Below are 18,961 nucleotides of genomic sequence, written 5' to 3' on the forward strand. Positions count from 1 at the left end.
CTCCCATCACTATCGTGGCTGACGTTGGTGGAATACGCTGATGAGAACATTACATTTGGTCTTACGAACTACTATGTTGGTACTATATTATGAATTTAAACTAGCTGAAATCCCGTGAGTTTGAGCTTTTTGCTCTCACACTGTTGGTTTAGAGTGCCTGGTTTCATTTATCCAAGGGGCAAATTTACTACACGACAACTAGTTTTTAGGTTGCTCATGTTCTTGCACATCTGCTTGCTGCATTTTTTTCAATACCTTATGAAGAAGAATTAAATTATTATTATTATTATTATTATTAATCGTTTCATGATATTCGCTCTGGACTGAACATGTGTTTAGCAATCATGTACAAGTAGAAGGTTTCCATTAAGTATTCATTCATTCATTCATTCATTCATCCAGTCTGGGTTTAGTATTTTTAAATTATGTCTTATCTTGTTTTTGTGTGCCTTGTCCTCTATGTGCTCCTTCTGCAACATATATAATTTCCATTTAAGGGACAATAAAGAGCTTCTGATCTAATTTTGTACAGTGGAAGAAAGAGAGAATGCACAGGAAATCAAAAAAGCCAAAGCCTGAGATTCAACCAAAAACATGAACCTTGTTGCTGAGTTTAGGGCCAAAGTGCCAAAGGCATACTATGTCATGTTAAAAAAAAAGGTCAGCTCAGTCAGTCTGCAATTGTGATTTCACATTTAACAATGAAACCTCATTTTCCCACGTTATGAAATGGAAATGAAAAAGAGAGCGTCAGACATTTTGACAGAATACTGCAAGCGGTGCTTCTCTAATGCTACAGCCCCAAGGCCTATTAAAAATCCCCTGATCTGTGGCGGTGACATTTTCTTCTCCCTCTCCATTTATCCCTCCTGCCAACCATGGCTCAAAGGGACAAATGCCCTTTCATCTAGGGAAACTGTATCTATGTTTGTATGTATCTGAAAATCCCCAAATGAGAAAAAGCACACAGATGCTGAAAGGATTGTCACTGTCAGCGCCAGTAGATTGTGAGTCATTGTGAAGAGACTTGGCTGCGTCATATTAGCATTCATGTTTGTAAGACATTCCGTGTTGTGGGATGACACTGAGCGTCTACCCTCACACCCAGCTCTCCCACATTCTCAGATGATTTCTTTTCTTATTATTTTGATGGCAATAGATGCTTGCTGTGTCCATAATTTTAAATTTTGTATAATGCACTTTTTGCAGATTTTCCAGAGTGTCTGCATTATTGCATTCTTTTGTTTGAAGTATTTGTTTCCAATTTGTACTATCCTTGTTAAGTTTCTTTATCCTTTGGCATTAAATACAGCAATAGATGCGCATCACAGTATGGTGCCCAGTATTGTCACTGAGGCGGGGACTAATCACATGTTCACACTGAGACTGACAACAAATAAGGGAACAATTCATTGTGTTCTTTTATTGTTTGTTTTCTCTTGCAAATTGCTGTTTGATTCTGTGACCTGATTTCTCCTCTCTCTTCTTTAAAAAGAAAATCATAGCCTAATATTCTGCAGCTTATAGTGCATAACAAAATGTACTGAACAAATAATTAAAAACCAGGGTATACGAGAAAGACGTTTGATTGTTAGTCCCCGATTTCTTCATTGAATCATTCTAGACACCAATTCATGTTCTAACACTCGCGTTGAGAAGCCTGATTGCCAAGCTAAAAGAGAGAGCCACCCGCTGTGTACTAGGGCCCTTATTTTCCACAGGTAAACATTGTGCGACCATAAATGCATTGATAATAAGAAATCCCATGCATCAGTCACTCATTGATAGAGGAACAATGATTGCACATGGTTGCAAAAGCATCTCTCTCTCTCTCTCTCTCTCTCTCTCGCTCTCTCATTGTTCGTTCTGCTGTTCCATTGACTCTACAGTTATTGTGTGTACAGACACTTTGCATTACTCTTGTTAGAGCTGTCATGACAGCTCTCTGATGTGCAAAGAGCCATCTTGACTGTGTCAGGGTGCACTTTCTAAAGTGCTGTTGATCACAGAAAAGAAACTTGACAAGACAATTCTTTAGGGAAGAATGGAGAGAAATCAAGAGAAAAGGCTTTTTGGGTTTGGCAGAGGAAAAACTGAAAGGTGGAAGACAGCAAAGGGATTAGAAATTGAGAAAATAGAACCATGTTTACTTCAGTAAGCAGAGAAACACAAATAATGTAAATAATCACATCTGTGTTGCTGCAAGGATAAAAAAAAAAAGAAGCCCAAACAGCTCTTCTTTTTTGTGCCACTCTTCTTCCTATACTTCTAAAACACACAAACAAGCTTGCACTGAAAGGCAACCACCTCAAATAAACAAATACATCTGCAATTCTGAACATTCAAACGCCTACAATTGTTGTGCACAAACGAGAGGCAAAAAAACATCTTACCCTGCCAACCAGGTTTGCAGACAGGCTTGACGTCAATTCGCACAGGGACGCTGTGCAAGGCTCTCTTTTGGCCACAATCCCAAGCCGTCACATGTATCTCATATTGCTGCTCTTCATCATAGATCAGCTTCTCGGTGTTTCGGATGTTACCTGGTCACAGAAAGGTCACCAACAAATTCATTATGAAATAGAACACACAAAACAGACAGAGAGAGAGACAGCAGATGAATGATGCATTAGAAAACCGAACCTTGATAGATCCACAGGAAATACAAATTAGTATTTTACAGATTGAGGATGCTGCATGTAAAAAGTTGATTATTTGTACCACTTTGTAAATCTGAACGGAATGAAATTATCAGCCATGAGGGCTTGGTTACTTTTTGTGATCTTAAGACCCATTGTCAGTCAGTTGGAACTCATTAAGTACACATATAATTTATAATATAACATAGTAGTATTGTATAATATAAGTACATATACAGTGGGGCAAAAAAAAAATTGTCAGCCGCCAATTGTGCAAGTTCTCCCACTTACAAGTTGAGAGATGGCTGTAATTTTCATCGTAGGTACACTTCAACTATGACAGACAAAATAAAATAAAAAAAACATCCAGAAAATCACATTGTCTGATTTTTACAGAATTTATTTGCAAATTATGGTGGAAAATAAGTATTTGGTCAATAATGGCCACAATCTGGGGCTCCTCCCATGTTGTTTTGTGAGTTTTGGGTGCATGGAGCATGCTTCATTTCTCTTCCTCACAGAAATATTTGAACGACAATGCATATTTAAATAGACAGTTTGAGAGTATCACATATGACCTCGAAATAAGCTTCAAAACTTCTGCAAAAGCAAGGCTCCCCAATGCGGATCAATACCCATAAAAAATAGTCTGTTCTATTATATTTTGAAAAATGGACAAAAACGAAAAATTCCTGCTCTACCCTAGTTTAATGGTTTAGTAAGGCCAAAAACTAAACACACAAGTGAAACACTGATAAAATGACCCCAAAAAACAAACATTACTGGAGATCTTTGAAAGGAGGGACTATACCGTAGGGTCCATACAAAGACCCAACCCCCTACAACTGGACTAGATCACATATATTCAGCAAGATGGAGGATGTCAGCCAACCTCTTTCAATTACAACAGCAACTAATCCATGTCAATAGTCTGTGCTTGTTGTGAGTACAAGAAAGGGTGGCCATCCAGTAAATTACTACTTCTTTTTCTCTCGCTCCCTCGCTCTCTCAACACACACGCACGCGCACGCACGCACACACACACACACACACACACACACACACACACACACACACACACACACACACACACACACACACACACACACACACACACACACACACACACACACACACACACACACACGGTCTGCAAAGGAAGGCTTGTTGGTGAAACTGAGGTGTTTGAAACATTCACCTGACCCGTAGTCAATGTCAGCAGCAACTCATCTTCAATTAACAAAGTTTGGATGGTGCACTGCTTCCTGCTCCTTAGACGTTGATTGGATAAACTAGAATTTCCTTGAAACTATCCAGAAATCATTCTCCATAGCCTCACCGATTTCCTCCTACACCATAATTTTGGCTTGAGTGACCATCAGTTACATTCTGCTTGGGCCGCCAGTACCCGTCAGTTGCTTCTGTTTTCCTTTAGGACAAAATAAGGATAGGACTCCATCTTCATATTGACAGCATCATTCACCACCACTTTAGGCACAGACCACCTTATGGCCACAGCTTCGATTGGCCGACTCAACAATACAGGCATAGAATATAACCCACTCTGACTCATCATGTCTGAGCATGGTGTTCGTCATGGAAAATCCGTGACGAGCACAGAAGTCCAATAACAGAATATGATCATTGGGACATATATACATAACTCTACCATAAAAATGTGTTGGCACACGGAGGAGAAGTGGAGTGACTGCAGTGCATATTCTAAAATGTGAAGTCTTCTCGTTGATATGATGAGCCACTCTAAGGGGTGGTAACAACAGAAAATATATTCCAATCACCTTCTGCATTTTCAGCCTTTAGCCTTTTGCAAACTGTTCCTATCCACTCTTTCCCTCCTGGATTTGTGAAACAAATGATCGGGTGTGTCATGTCACGCACTAGTAGAATCAATTCTTTGTTTTGCTCTGAACCCTATAGACAGAAGGAAAAGAAAAGACTACAGGGCATTTTTCAGACCTATTTGTATTCATCCCCTGTTAAAGGTCAGTCTTGATTTCTTTGGCACTCACTGCTACTACACTGCCTCCGCCCTCCATCCTCTTTCTTTTTCCACTGAAGTGCTTTTGAGTTCAAGAGCTCTTAGAGGCTTTCCTCAACAGTCTGTGGCTGAACAAGGGCTCCTAAAATGGAGAAAAAAGAGCCTCCTCCTGCATCATTAACAGCTCAATATGAACCCTGACTCAAACCTTCACACATTTTATTGTACCACCACAACAAAGACAGCAACACTTGGTAACTTGCAATAAAGACTGTAAATACACAAATACAAGTACTACACTAAGAAGGTTATTTTCTAAGAAGAGTTTCTTTGTGCTTAGCAATTTATTGGCAGTTAAACTCTTATGTTCCTTTATGTTAAATCACCAGTAAATATAAAGTCTCTGTAGGTATCTTTTCTGAAGCATGACATTTTGATGACTATAAACAAAATCAAAACACAATAAGTATTTATTTACTGACTATTTGTTTGGCTATATTACTTATTTTAAGTGTCATAAAGGATCATAGGAATATTAATATTATTTCAATACTTTATGCTCCCATTTTTCATAAGCTGATGTGAAATGTCAGAGACATTTTCAATGCACGCAAAAGGACTATTTATTTACTCTCAAATATTGTCCATAAATCTGTCTAAAACACGAGTGAAACGCCAATTTCAGTAAATACCAAGTGAACATTAAAGTTAGGAAACAACAGATGTGATATTATTCTGATGACAACTCACCATTGCGGTCTATAGCAAAGGGTGTGTTCGTTGTAGTAATCTGGTAGTTACAGATTTGACTGTATTGAGGTGAACAGTCTTGATCTGTGGCTTCCACTTGTAGGATGCTGTCATAAATCTTGCCTTCTGTCACTGCAGCTTGATACTCGAGCTGCCGGAACACTGGAGCAAATTCATTGACATCGTTGACTTGAATATGGACCACCGCCCTGCAAACAACAGATGAAGGAAATGGATTTTAACTCAACTGCATAGATGAGTTGTTCACCATGCCCCCAATGTGCCCCTATTGTGGTGCCTGGTAGCTTGGTTGAACTGGGTGGAGTTTTCTTTCTTTTTGTATTTTTGTCGACGTGTGCAGGTAGAAATGGGTGTTTGCACCATCACAGCATGTTTGGAAGAGGCAACTTGGTGTACAGAGAAAAGAAAATGCCCTTGGTCCACCAAAATACTAAGAACGTTTTTTATGCAGAGTACACATCCTATCTATGAAAATAGAACCCTATATTTGGAAAATAATAGCTGTTTTTTTTCATTGTCACTGCTGGTGGATTATATGTATTTTTTACTTTGTCCATAGCTCAGTACTTCCGTTTTATTATTACTTTGCCGCTAATGGCAAAACATCTTGAATCCTAAATCTTGGATTAGTGCCAAAATCAGCAGAAACAGAAGACAAAAAGAAAAAATACAGAGCAGTATTTACTCAAATCCTTATTTGGGCCTACTTGTGGGCTGTCACTCTCTTTGGCATTGCACTCTAATAGATGTGCCAACTAATGGAAGCTTTGGGCACTGATTGCTTTGCTTTTATAGGAATAATGTATATGAAAAAGTGTGATTGTTAACTGCAAACCAGCAAAATGAAAAAAAAATGCTTTCGTAGAGCTTTTATCTTTTTGAGCCAGACCTAGCAGAAAACAGAAGATTACAAAATCCATTTTTGAACTTGTTAAACATCAACTTTGCAAGCAAAGAGCAAGAATGATGTACTTGGAGGCTGAGGATGATGCATATTTCAAATAACAAAGAGCTGCAATGACTGTGTGCTTTATGGAATTGTCATAGAGGCAGCGCAAGTAAATTAACTTTTATAATAAGTCATAAATATCTCAACAAAAATGAGCAACTATAATCCAGGCCAGCAAAGGATAACACGGTTAAAAGGCTGAGCATTGTTGTCATTCTGCTGTATACACATATACGACACATCATCAGTTGACTGTGCATGATAATTTTCTTTAAAAAAAAAAAAAAAGTGGCCATAAGAATACTCCAGTAGGTAATTCAATATTTAATTAGACTACTTTATGACATCCCTGGTTAAACATTATCAACATTTTAAACATCCTTGCTTCAGCTTCAGTGCAGTCTACAGGATGCAAAACCAAAGCCCTCTGCCACACCTCCCACCTTTAGTATTTCAGCTCCTTAAACAAATGTTGTTCTTGTTCACTTCACTTCAACCTGATGTCTACATATTTTTATTTGTTTTGACATACTGTATTTACAGTTCCAGTTAACTCAAATTGTCTTTGGCTTGAGCATAAAACTCATTTTCTTATGCAGGAAACATGAGGTAAGACTGGTGCGACGAAGAAGAATGTTTAAATTGAGGTTTAAGCATAGGTATTGAGATTTTTTCTTTTTAAATGTCATTTGGTCCAATAGCCCAAATCATCCCTGAAAAATTCAGTTCTTTGGTACCTCCTTTTCCAATCTTCAGCTCAGTGTGTGTTATTCTTTCACTTATGAAAACATCTTACTAAACCTCCTCCTAGAAGAAAAAATCTTACAGCAATAAGCACTTTTTTTGTTTTTTTTTTGCATTTACATATGTCTTCTCCACATCGTTGAACATTTTCAAACATCTGCTGATATATTGCAATATGCAATTGCATTTTGAATGGGACAATGAAACTGATGTCACTTTTGTGTGTCTAATGAGAAGAAGCACAACAACACAGATGGCTCACTTCCTGCAGGCCCATATTCATAATTAAAACACAAAGACCAAATCTTGATATTACATTGCATTGCTTGACAATAAACATGTTTATGCATGAGGTATTTTATTGTTGACAAATAGTTATCACTTAAACTAACAGGTTTTGACAGAATAAGGTTCCATTTCAATTATTGTCAGAGATTCTATAACGATAATTTAGTTCCCAACACCTTTGCAGTAGTGGAGCTTCCTAGCCTTACAAATTGTAGTCGCATTCCGTGAATGTTTTTCGTATTTCTGAAATTAGTGCATTTCTACCACTGCTGTTTTGCAGTTTTTAAAATATTGATCGTCTGAAAATGATTGGCTGGGAACCAATCCAGGGTGTCCCCTGCCTACCGGTCTAAATCAGCTGGGATAGGCTCCAGCACACTCGTGACTCTTGTGAGGATAAGCAGTTCAGAAAATGGATGGATGAATGGATACTGAAAGTATGTGGGAGTGTACATGTGGGTGCACGACACCATAATTGCCCTTCAGATAATTGCTAGGTGGGGTAATTAGCCTCTCTGGCAGATGGATTGGCCAGCAAGTGTCACCGATGATGATGATTGTCATATCGAATTTATTTGGGATAAGACTGTCTCCTGCACATTTGCTGACAAGCACTAACCCAGTTCTATCCCGTTATGACGGGGTGGTGTCCAAACCCGGTTCTCGAGAGCAGCTGTCCTGCATGTTTTGCAGAATGCAACACACCTTGTTCAAATGATCAGGGTCCTATTAGGCTTCTTAAAAGTTTGCTTTTGAGCTGATAGTTTGTATCAGGTGTGTTAGCGGACAGAGACATTTTAAATATGGAGGACAGCAGTCCTCAAGAAACAGACCTGGACGTGTCCGCCTTATGGGTTCTTGAGAATCCTGTGTTAGTGGGATGGCATGTGCTAGACACAAGCGATAAAATTGTATCATTCCATTTAAGAGAGGAAATGCTACAAATATTTTTGGCACCCACACCATGAGATAAATGTATATACACCACACGAGAAGGAGAAAGAAGTCCTTTGTTATCACGGAGGCGGTCATATTAAATATGAATGTATTGGCAACTATGGCAGAGACAGCAATGGAGGACAGACTCAGACAGCTGTATCCAGCCATAAAGAAGAACAAAGGGAAAAAGTAGAGCAGCAGACAGGTGGCAAGTAGAGCAAGAAAATAGATAGGATACATTGAGGGGAACTTCAAATCATAATGTGGTCCTCAGCCCACATGTCCCTCAAAGTGGACATTACTTCATCTCTGTTGCCCACCTTTTGAACAAAGTGAACATTTGTCAGAGAAGACAACAATAGACAACATCATAAGAACACTCCACAGATTGATGTCAAAGATTCTCAAACTTTCTCACAAAGCTGTCTGAATCAAAAAAAATAATCTTTCACTCAAATGGAATTTTTCCATAACATTTCACATACACGCACACAGAAATCAAACTGCTCTCTGTATTTTTTCCAATTGATTGAGGAAATGTGTTTAATATTTTAGTGACCAAGATGTGAAAATATGAAGCCTTGGAACGTCACACCATTGCAAAGGACTAAATACTCGAACAGTAATTTTAAAACTTTCAGAAAGTAGTGGCTCTTCTTTTCTCTTTCACTCATTCCATTCTTTCTTATGTTTTGTCCAAGTTGAAGGAGTCTGAGAGCAAGTTTCAAACAATTTTGAAACGTTTTAATAGTCTATCTCTCCATCCATCCATCCATCCATCCATCCATCCATCCATCCATCCATCCATCCATCCATCCATCCATCCATCCATCCATCCATCCATCCATCCATCCATCCATCCATCCATCCATCCATACGTCCGTCATCTCTATTATCTCTATTATCTCTATTTCCCATTTATATTGTTAGTTTTCTACATTAATTAATTCGTGTAGAAAAAGCACAAAGGGCATCAAAGTGACATTTCATTTACTGGAACACTGATCACTGAGTCTTCATACAATTTGCTATTAGCACATAAAAAAAAGTTAGATATGACGCAACCTGTGTATTCTCTGGCCTTGATTGTTCTGCATCAGAATAATCTGAACATTTGTTTAAGATTTTTGAGATATGTGCACAAATCTGACCGAATAAGGAAATGCAGTATATTCAATACAGAAATCACTAGATTACATTTTCTTTACCTATTCATTATCTATACTGCTTATTGTTTTCAGGGTCACAGTGTGCCTGGTCTGATTGCAAGTCTCAGACTGTATAAATAACACTCACATTCACTCCAGGAAATTACCCCTACGGCCATCATGAGTCACGTTAGCAAATTACTTCAATCCCGACCATACATTAAAAATGTAATAAAATAAACAATGACAGATATACCAGAGTGTAGCCTCAATGTTCCTTTTGTACCGTAATCTATTAAATGTAAAACCCAAGGCAGAGATAAATTCTGGTTGTTAAAATGAACTCCATGTAAACCATACATTACTCTCTACTCTTTTACTTACTTGTGGGACTTTTTGCCCTCTGTGCCCCCTGGGCCTGAGCCACAGTCATGAGCCTGAACGATGAAGGTGTACTCCTTCTGCCGTTCGCAGTCCACCAGGGAACGAGCCCTCAGTTGGCCCTCCCCGGATGTACCGTTCAGCACCACTGCCTTGAATGGAGCCTCCAACCCATGGATGTTGAACGCACAGATCTCCCCTGGGGACAAGAGAGAATATCACCATCAGATGAAAAATGAATGTGAAAAGGTGACTGTGACATATTAAAGGACATTTACCCCCCACGATGAGTACTATCCTATAAAGATCATAGAAGCACCTATAGCCCCATTGAAAACATTCATTCATTCATCTTCTGAACCGCTGTACGGTTCATATCTCTTTACCAGTACTTCTGAATGTATGTTTTAATGCTGAGTATCACGAGAGCAGCGCACAACACACAAATCCCCGCAACAAGCCTGTCAAAGTACGTCAGCCCTGTGTATTCTTGATTGTGAGATTACAATGAATTTGAGGATTAGTGATTACCGTAATCATCTGGAAGATATATGAACAAGATAATGTCTTTGTAAGACCCAAATCAGGTCCGATATATAGTGACAAGGGCCCACCTGTGATGTAATTGTAGCTGAAGAGGAGCAGAGAAAGAGGGGTCAAGATTAGCAACACTAATTGTACAATCCTCCCTTATGACTCACATGGACACACACAAATTTGAAGGGCAAAAAACCTGTCAGTTTTCCCTGCCTCGCGTATCACTTGACTCCACACCTGATAAGTGCACAGCCACCCATTGAGAGGCAGGAGAAAGTGTGGGCGTTTTACAGTGTTGGCCAAAGCCGCCTGAGCTGAAGAACAGATGTTGGCACTTGGCAAAGACAGAAGAGCTTTCAAACGCTAATGGCTTTGTCGAAACTATTATCTAAATATGTCTCCCTGTCACATTGGGCTTTTAAACAGCAAATTTATGGAGGAAATGTGTCTTTTTGAAGCTTGGCCATGCAAAACTAATGGATGCATATTAATGGCTATGGATTTTGCTCTGCTATTTATTCAATAGTTTGGCAGCAATTTTGTAATTTGTGTTATCACCGACCCACCATGAAAACTTTGCTAATAACTCAGTTGACTTTTCTGTTGAAATGTCCTCTATCTGTCTCATTCTTTGATGTGCTAATTCGATGTCTGTGTGGCGTCAAGTCTACCCTTTGGGCATCATTATTTTCATTTAATCACGTCGAAGTGAATGCCTGTATATTACTTATTGGCAATGTGTGCTCAGGAACTAAGCTCAAGTTTTGTCGATGTCATGTGGTGCTCAACACCTCATGGGAATCTGGCACCCGTCCACACTAGAGTGTCTGTGAGGACACTGAGCTCATTATCAGCGAAGGCAGCAGTGCTTTGCTGGCGATGAGGTTTGCAGAGTTGCAAGACTGTGACAAAGTATTCGAGGCCACTGCACCTCCAGGCCCCAAGTTATTATCAAACCTGACAGACCATCGACGATGAGCTGCAAGCGTCGATATATACGCGCATATGTTCGTAAGCTGCTTTTCTTTCCTGAAATGTCACTCTTGCAAATAAGTGCATAGATTACACAGCCATTGGAGCTGTTAACTGGCCCTCAAAATGTTAGAAAAGTGAAAGAAAAACAAAGTCAGCGATTGGTAAGGAGGAGATGGAGGAGGGATGTAAAATGGCCATTGCCTCAAGCCAGATATGATGTATTTTGGAAAGTGACCAAAGCCGAAACATAGATACACACTCAAAATGTGCCAGTTTGGCAGCTTAAATCAGAGTTGTTATTCCTTTCATCCTCCTACCACTGGAATACGTCACATCAGCTCGAACAGAAGAGAAAATCAGATTACTGTCAACAAATATCTTATGCACCAGGCAATACTTGGCTCTCCCTATCATAATATTCAGACCTGCCGTTTTAAGCAAATCTGTCTAATTTGCAGAGGCGTTAGTGTAAGTGATTTTCACACTTGATTGTCTGTGTGAAGCCCTTTGAGACTGCTTGTGATTTAGGGCTATACAAATAAACTTGACTTGACTTGACTTGTCATGACTTCAGTATTTCTTATTTGGAATCAGCAAGCAGTTATTAACTCAGCTATTAGTGAAGCACAGAAGTCACCATCTCCTTATCTCATTTGGTCACAAGCACACTTACATCCATGGATGTTCAATCAATCGACAGAGATGTCAGTCGTTTCTGCTGCGGCACAGAGACAGACTGTCAAGCCTTGAACTCTGTAATGTGATAAAATTGTAAATGCTTTGATTATGCTTGTCATTAAATTAGGCACCCTCCAAGACTACAGAGTAGCTGTCCATCCTGGAGATAAAATTAAAACTAATTAAACCAGCACACTTTGACTTTGAATGTGACGCGTGGTATGTTTATGTACGTGTGCATATGCAGCAAGTGTGGTAAAAGATTTATCCTTTAATTGAAGACACATAATTTTTCTGCAATGTGTGTGTATATATATATATATATATATATATATATATATATATATATATATATATATATATATGTGTGTGCGTGTGTGTGTGTTGTGGAGGAGCATTAACCATGCTTTCTGACCCTACTGTCACCTTCCTTTCCTCATCATTAAAAGGTTGTTCTCACACATTTCAATTTTCTAATGATGTGTGTGTATATAGCAATTTACTACAGCATCATGAGCGATAGAAAATGAGTGCGATTGTCAGTCAAGTCACAGGTAAGGAAAATCACGAAGGGCACTATTTTGAATGAATACCTTTGTTCATAAATGTATTTAGTTGAAATCTGAGCTTATTTATTTGAACGCAATGGTGAATTATTCACAGGACGACATAACGCTGGTGTTACAAAAAAGTGCAAGTCATTTTTAACACTTCAGATTGGTCAAAAATGGATAAATAGAAAGAAAAAACACCCACGTGTTGATTGACCAATATTATAGATGTTGAAAAAAATATTTAATTTACCACAATGTGACATAGAAGGCACACCGGTGATTTACAGTATTTGTAAATACACAATTTTCTGACAAATTAAGTGAAATTGAATAATTGTCTGCGTCACCTCTGATGATCTCACATGGCACACTAGTGTTTCACATTTGTCATTAGTCTTATGGTCAAGACAACAAAATCACAAGTGTTCTTACCATTTTGAATTACTGCTGTAGGAAAAAAATGAAACAAGCCAAATCAATCACAAATAATCACAGACACACATTAATAGTTGGATTTTTCAATTTTGTTAATGGGAATGGCCTTCGGGAATGGCTTGTGTCCCGGTGTGAGCAAGGCCAGCAAGAGTTCATTGTGTTCAGATATCCCAAAAAGAGTTTATGACCCCAAATGATGCCTGCAAGGATGTTCTCCGCTGAGTTAAGGTTCACAAAGAAACAAAGTATTTTACATCACTAAGGCTGCCTTTGACCTGCGACAAGCTTAATTAGATCCAAGGCCCAAATGAGAAAAAAACTGAATGAGCAATTACACAATACATTTTCCTATTGTGTTGAGCACTCAATTAAACGAATATCACACTTTGTTGAAATGATCAGACTTGTTTTCAAGCTTCTTCAGAGCTTGCTGATGAGCTGACACAAAAAAAAATAGATGAAAAAATCTTAAGGTTTAGAAGAACCGTATTTTTTTTAGCACTCTTACATAGTATATTGTAATGTTTCATTTGTAAATTTTATAGTTACCCTTGCCGCAGAACCTCATTAGACACCAAATAGTTGTAAGTGGTGTTAAATACATTTCACATAAGTTGTCACACTTGACAAACACAGAACAACCGCAAGTTAATTATAATTTATGCACGTTTTCCCTTGATTAGTGGCATAGTAGGATGCAATCATTTTCTTATTCAATATAACAGCATCACAATGCATCTGAGAGTCAATTATTATTTCTCTACCAATTATTTATGATTATACTGTGACATTTGTTTTTGTTCTAAGATGTAAGACAATCTGACTTTAAAAAACAAGACCAACCATTTATTTAAAAAAAAAATAGCAGCAAGAGACCACGCCAATATTTACAGTTTAATTACTGTTATGAATATTGAATACTCCTCGACCTTCTGTCTGAAAAGGGAGCTCTCTTTGTGCGTGAAATCACATTGGGTTCACTGACTTGGATTTGATCCAAAACTTGTCTTTCAGCCCAAGTATGTAATGAAACTCATTTTAAAACTGATCGTGTTCCACTGTGAAACCTGGTGTGATGTTTGACAATTGAAACTTCTGTTTCCACAAATTTAGTTATATTTGTTGCGTGCAGATTATAGTTGCCCCCCAAACACACACACACACACACACACACACACACACACACACACACACACACACACACACACACACACACACACACACACACACACACACACACACATAGTGTGCATAGGAATGAAATATTCACCTGACCAATTTGATTTTCCTCCTAAAGTTAGCACACTCATTACAGCACACATACTAACAAATAGTCTACTGTTTCTACCACTTTCTCTTTGAAGCCTTCAACACAATTTCCACCATCCCTCCATGCATTTGCTGTACCATTCATCAGCACCATCATTTTTTCATGCAAGATGTGCAATGCCGTTCTAACTGTGTTTCTACGTATGAGTGTCCTTGTCCTGTCTGTATTCCAAATTGTTTTGTGACTCTGGCCTTGTATGCACATGCTAGGTAGGATGAGGCATAGGCAGCCCTGACATGACAACCTTGAATCATCTGTATCATTTCATGTTTACATTTAGCGCATCTCTGCTTTCTTTGTGTTGGTTTCCTCACTGTACTAGTAGACCTAAAGAGTAACAGGCCTCAGCCAAAACAGCTTTCCTTTGCTCAAGCAGCTCACTGAAGGCAACTGCCACAAGGTGAGATGTATCTATGTGCAGATTTCTGGGGATCACTTTGGAGTGTGTAAACAGCATGTGAAAACAGACGCATGCACACATTTTCTCGGCTCGAGTAGATACTGAAGGGCGAGATATCCTAATTGGCTGTCCTCAGAGGAAAATGATTGAAAATGACAAGAGTGACATCTGCTCAGCCTTGCCCATATTAAAATCCCCATGATTATATTATCTTTGTAAGATGCTTTTCCATCCTCTAAACATAACAATAGGTGCTATATGCAGCTACATTTCTCAGGATCATCTCTCGAAGGGAGGAGGAGTAGGCATCAAAAGAATCCAACAAGCATGTATCTTCCATGCAGCTAGTTTCTGTCATCTGCTCTTTTACACACTGTCACGCTATTGAAATCAAAAGACAAACAAATTGCCTAAATGTATGTGAGACCATCCATCTTCTGCCTTTATTGCTTCTCGTCATCGATGTCATGAGGGAGCGGCAACCGCCTATCCCATCTGCACATGCATTCAACCATTCACACTCACATTCATTTTTTACGAACCTTATATTGCATGTTTTGTTTTTTATGTGGGAAGAAGCCTCAGTCTTCAGAGAAAATCTATGATTTGTATCTATCCATCTCGTATCCTCAATAATGCTCCCTGATTCTGGATTTTGCCTCAAACCGGAAAGAAAAGAAATTCGGAGACAAGACTTCTACAATAATATTTAGATTAAAACTACTCATTCATTTTACCTTTGTTAAAGACAAGAATAACAAAACAACATGGGAATCAACATTTAAATGTTTGCAACTCTTGCATAATAGCAGAATTACACCAAAAATATTCATCTGATTTCCAGAAAATAGAACATTGTTATTGTTGCAGATTGAAGCTTTCTTTGGTTCTCTTGCTTCTTAGTGAGGCATGTCGTGTCCATTTTGAACAGTCACTTAAGTTACTGTATAGTAGTCCATTTAATCTACTTCGATTACTTTTATTGTGGCATAATTGAATTACGAGAGAGAATGAACATTTGGGGAAAGGAACCAGACTACCACATGGTCAAATGGTCACTGATGTCTATTTCCTTTTATAGACGCCTCAATATAAACATGAAGTCATTATATTGGTCTATTCTGGAGGCAGTTCCCAGGAACCAAAATCACATTTTCTCTGTGGCTATTCAATATCATACACATGCCTGACTTCCTGATGTTGTCTCCACACACTCTGCTATTTCTTTTCCTCTTGACTTCCTCCCTGAAGATACAATCTGCCAGCAGCAGTAGTAGAAACGACACCCGAGGACATTGTCTTCCACAGGCTGTTGTGAGCTCATCCGACTTGACAATGGCTTTTAGCTTTTTAACAGGTTGTGATTTATACACAGTTAACTACAGCGAGTCAAGTTAGGTTGGAATTTAACCTCACGAGTCCGTCATGTTCAGTGTAAAGATGGCTACCACCTACAGTTAGATGATGGTGCCACAGCAGGTTTATAATGATCCTCGTTGTAGAACTTTGTTCAAGTATCTACCGGGCGTGAAATGTCTGTCCAAGATGAAGAGCTTTAAGTGATTTAAAATGTGAAGTGACAGGCTTTATGGTTGCTGCAGACCAAATATGGAAATAGTGTTTTTGTTTGCATGTGAACTGCGTGGGCTTGCCTCAACTGGAAGGTGCTCCTTTTTGTTTTTTTGAACATCGGTAGTCAATCTGATAGATGATTGTGTAATTACTTTGCAGCTAAATGCTTGTTTGACCATTCAGCAGCTGTAAACAAGGCAACATGCTTACTAGATGGACGGGATGGCTCGGTGGTTAAATCCTTATCTCCCAACCCGAAGTTTCTGGGTTCAATCGTCAACCCTTGTGATCATGTCAAAGAGTCCTCGAGCGACCTTAATTTGACCCCAGTGGACCTGGCACTGCCTTGCAGTAAAGCAGCATTCCACTTGTGTATGAATGTGAACAAAGATGGATGGATGCGAGTGTGCTTTGAGGACCACTTTGTGAAGATAAAGCGCCCTATGGGACGTTTTCTGGAAGAATGGTCAAAAAGTCAGCCATGAGTGCCACAAAACAAACTAGGTCAAAACCTGGTCAAAATAAGATAAATCAAGCCATCTTGCTGTGTTCTGTATGCTTTAAGATAGAATGTGCCAGCTCCGACCCCACTCTTTTATATATATAGGATCACAGTGGGAACAAAACTACTGAGCCAGACTAGACGCATTTGTTGAGACCTAGTTTACCTTACGCTTGCTTAAGTGTGTAATGTGTTTCAGTGCACCACTCTGTTTAGTCAAGCTTTCTGTTCCAATCTGACTTAGTACATTAGCATTATGTCAGAGTATAACCAAGACTCATGTGTGAACCTAGTGTAGCTCCAAACAGCCAAGATGTCATTTGTCATGTTTGTGTAAAAATGGTAATGACTTGCTCTTGTTGCTCCTTCAGGTTAAAGACAGAATACAAGGTATGCATGATGAGGCAGCAATGCAGACAGAAGAGGAGGGCGCAGAGCTGGTCCTTCAAAACAGCAGGTAGGCACTATTCAGGTACAGAGGAACTAAATGTGAAGCTTGAAGTGTCTCAAAGCACTTTTGCTTTTGGCCCTGCTTTGGTTAATTCAGTTATTGAATAAGTAGCAAAATCAACAGATGCTTTAACAAATAGCTCAGTTCAGCTTTGAGTAATAATGTTTATCACTGAAATGATCTTATATGATCAGAAGAACATTTATGTATTTTTTTTACTTTCATTATTAAATGAATATTTGAAAATGCAATCTTGACAAACATTGAGGAATTATTCTGGCATTTGGGGGGTTAGGTGTTGGCTGGCAATTTTAAGTTACTCAGAATTGTTAAAAAAAAAAAAAAAAAAGAAATGTCCAACTGCCAACTAATAACAAAAGTAAATAAATTAATCTTCATGTATTCATGTACCAATATTTGATTTAAAATACCCTACATTAAAAGTATCACTTCCTTTAGGAGTATTAAACAATGTAATCAATATTGGATCAGTATCATCTTGAATTTTACAATTCTACCTATACAACTCCCCCATGAGAGTTTGAAAAAGCAAAATCTGCTTTTCTCAAGTGCTTTCATTCTTGATATTGCTGATAAGAGATCAGAACAGATTTAGCAGCAAAAAAAAAGAAGAGAACAACTGAGAGAGGGGGTGGAGAGGGCTCTTTCATCTCCAATAGAAAACCATGAGGAGAGAGAAAGAAAAGAGCTGGGATTTCACTGCAAGGAGGTTCAGACTCGGATCCTGTCACAGATGCTCCCAGGGGAAGTTTGACATGCAACTGAAAGAACACTTTTAGCATTTATGTGTGTGGATCTACACTCACACAATTTTCAAGATGTGCAAAGTAAGTTTGAAGCATTAAATGCATCCAATGATACAGTCGTAGTGAGGCAACTTCAGATTCAAAATATTTAATTGATTCAGGTCCTGTCAGAATTCAGCTTACCTCAGTTCATTTTGCAGTCATTCAACGCTAATAGAATCCCTCAAGAATGTATTTGGAATGCTGATGTGCTAACCATAAAATGAGGCTCATGTTGCTTGTAATACTTCCAGAACTTAAGGAATGCTTACTAAACTTAAACTCACCTCCAAAAGTCAACAATCAGACCATTTATTTCTATTGCAGAGTGACAAAAATCATTTTGACATAAAACATAAATAAAATGCAGGCCATAATGAAGATAGCACAACCTACAGTGTTTAGTTGTATAAAGAAAAGCACATCCAGGCTTCATCACCAAATTGAAAAGGAAATTCGACCCAAAATACAGACAAGCTTAAAAATACGAGAATTCTTATGAAGTGATCAGACGCAAGAATAACTTAAGTGATGGGAGACCTAGATCAGAAAAAGTAAGAATCTTATAAGTTTTACAGTGAAACCCAGTATTGAAGTAATGTGATAGCTTGGGACTTCATTTCTTCTTCATTTGGGATGGACTCGTTAATCTTAAGTAATGCAACAGATAATGTCAGCGACAAAATTAATTAGTTTGACACTGTAACGAATGGTGCGACAAATCTTATTGGGAGATCCTTCATCACACAGTAAGATAATGACCCAAAAACCACTGGCAAAAAAAAAAACTGACAAAAAAAAGAGTTTATCAGCGGAAATAAATTGAAGATTTTAGACTGACCAATTTCATCTCCATACTTAGA

At 38.5% G+C, this 18,961-nt stretch overlaps 1 protein-coding gene across 1 annotated transcript in view; it reads right to left on the bottom strand.

Moving 5' to 3' along the window:
* LOC147054522 (calsyntenin-2-like) overlaps positions 1-18,961 on the bottom strand; it is a 71,565-nt gene that overhangs the window by 41,408 nt on the left and 11,196 nt on the right. The window contains exons 3-5 of the mRNA XM_085916404.1: positions 9,862-10,057; positions 5,389-5,597; positions 2,394-2,543 (exon numbers count right to left, since the gene is read on the bottom strand). Coding sequence (XP_085772530.1) covers positions 2,394-2,543; positions 5,389-5,597; positions 9,862-10,057 — 555 coding nt within the window. The remainder of the gene's footprint in view (positions 1-2,393; positions 2,544-5,388; positions 5,598-9,861; positions 10,058-18,961) is intronic.

Source organism: Syngnathus leptorhynchus, chromosome 7, assembly GCF_054491065.1.
Source record: "Syngnathus leptorhynchus isolate UIUO chromosome 7, UIUO_Slep, whole genome shotgun sequence".
Lineage (NCBI taxonomy): Eukaryota > Metazoa > Chordata > Actinopteri > Syngnathiformes > Syngnathidae > Syngnathus > Syngnathus leptorhynchus.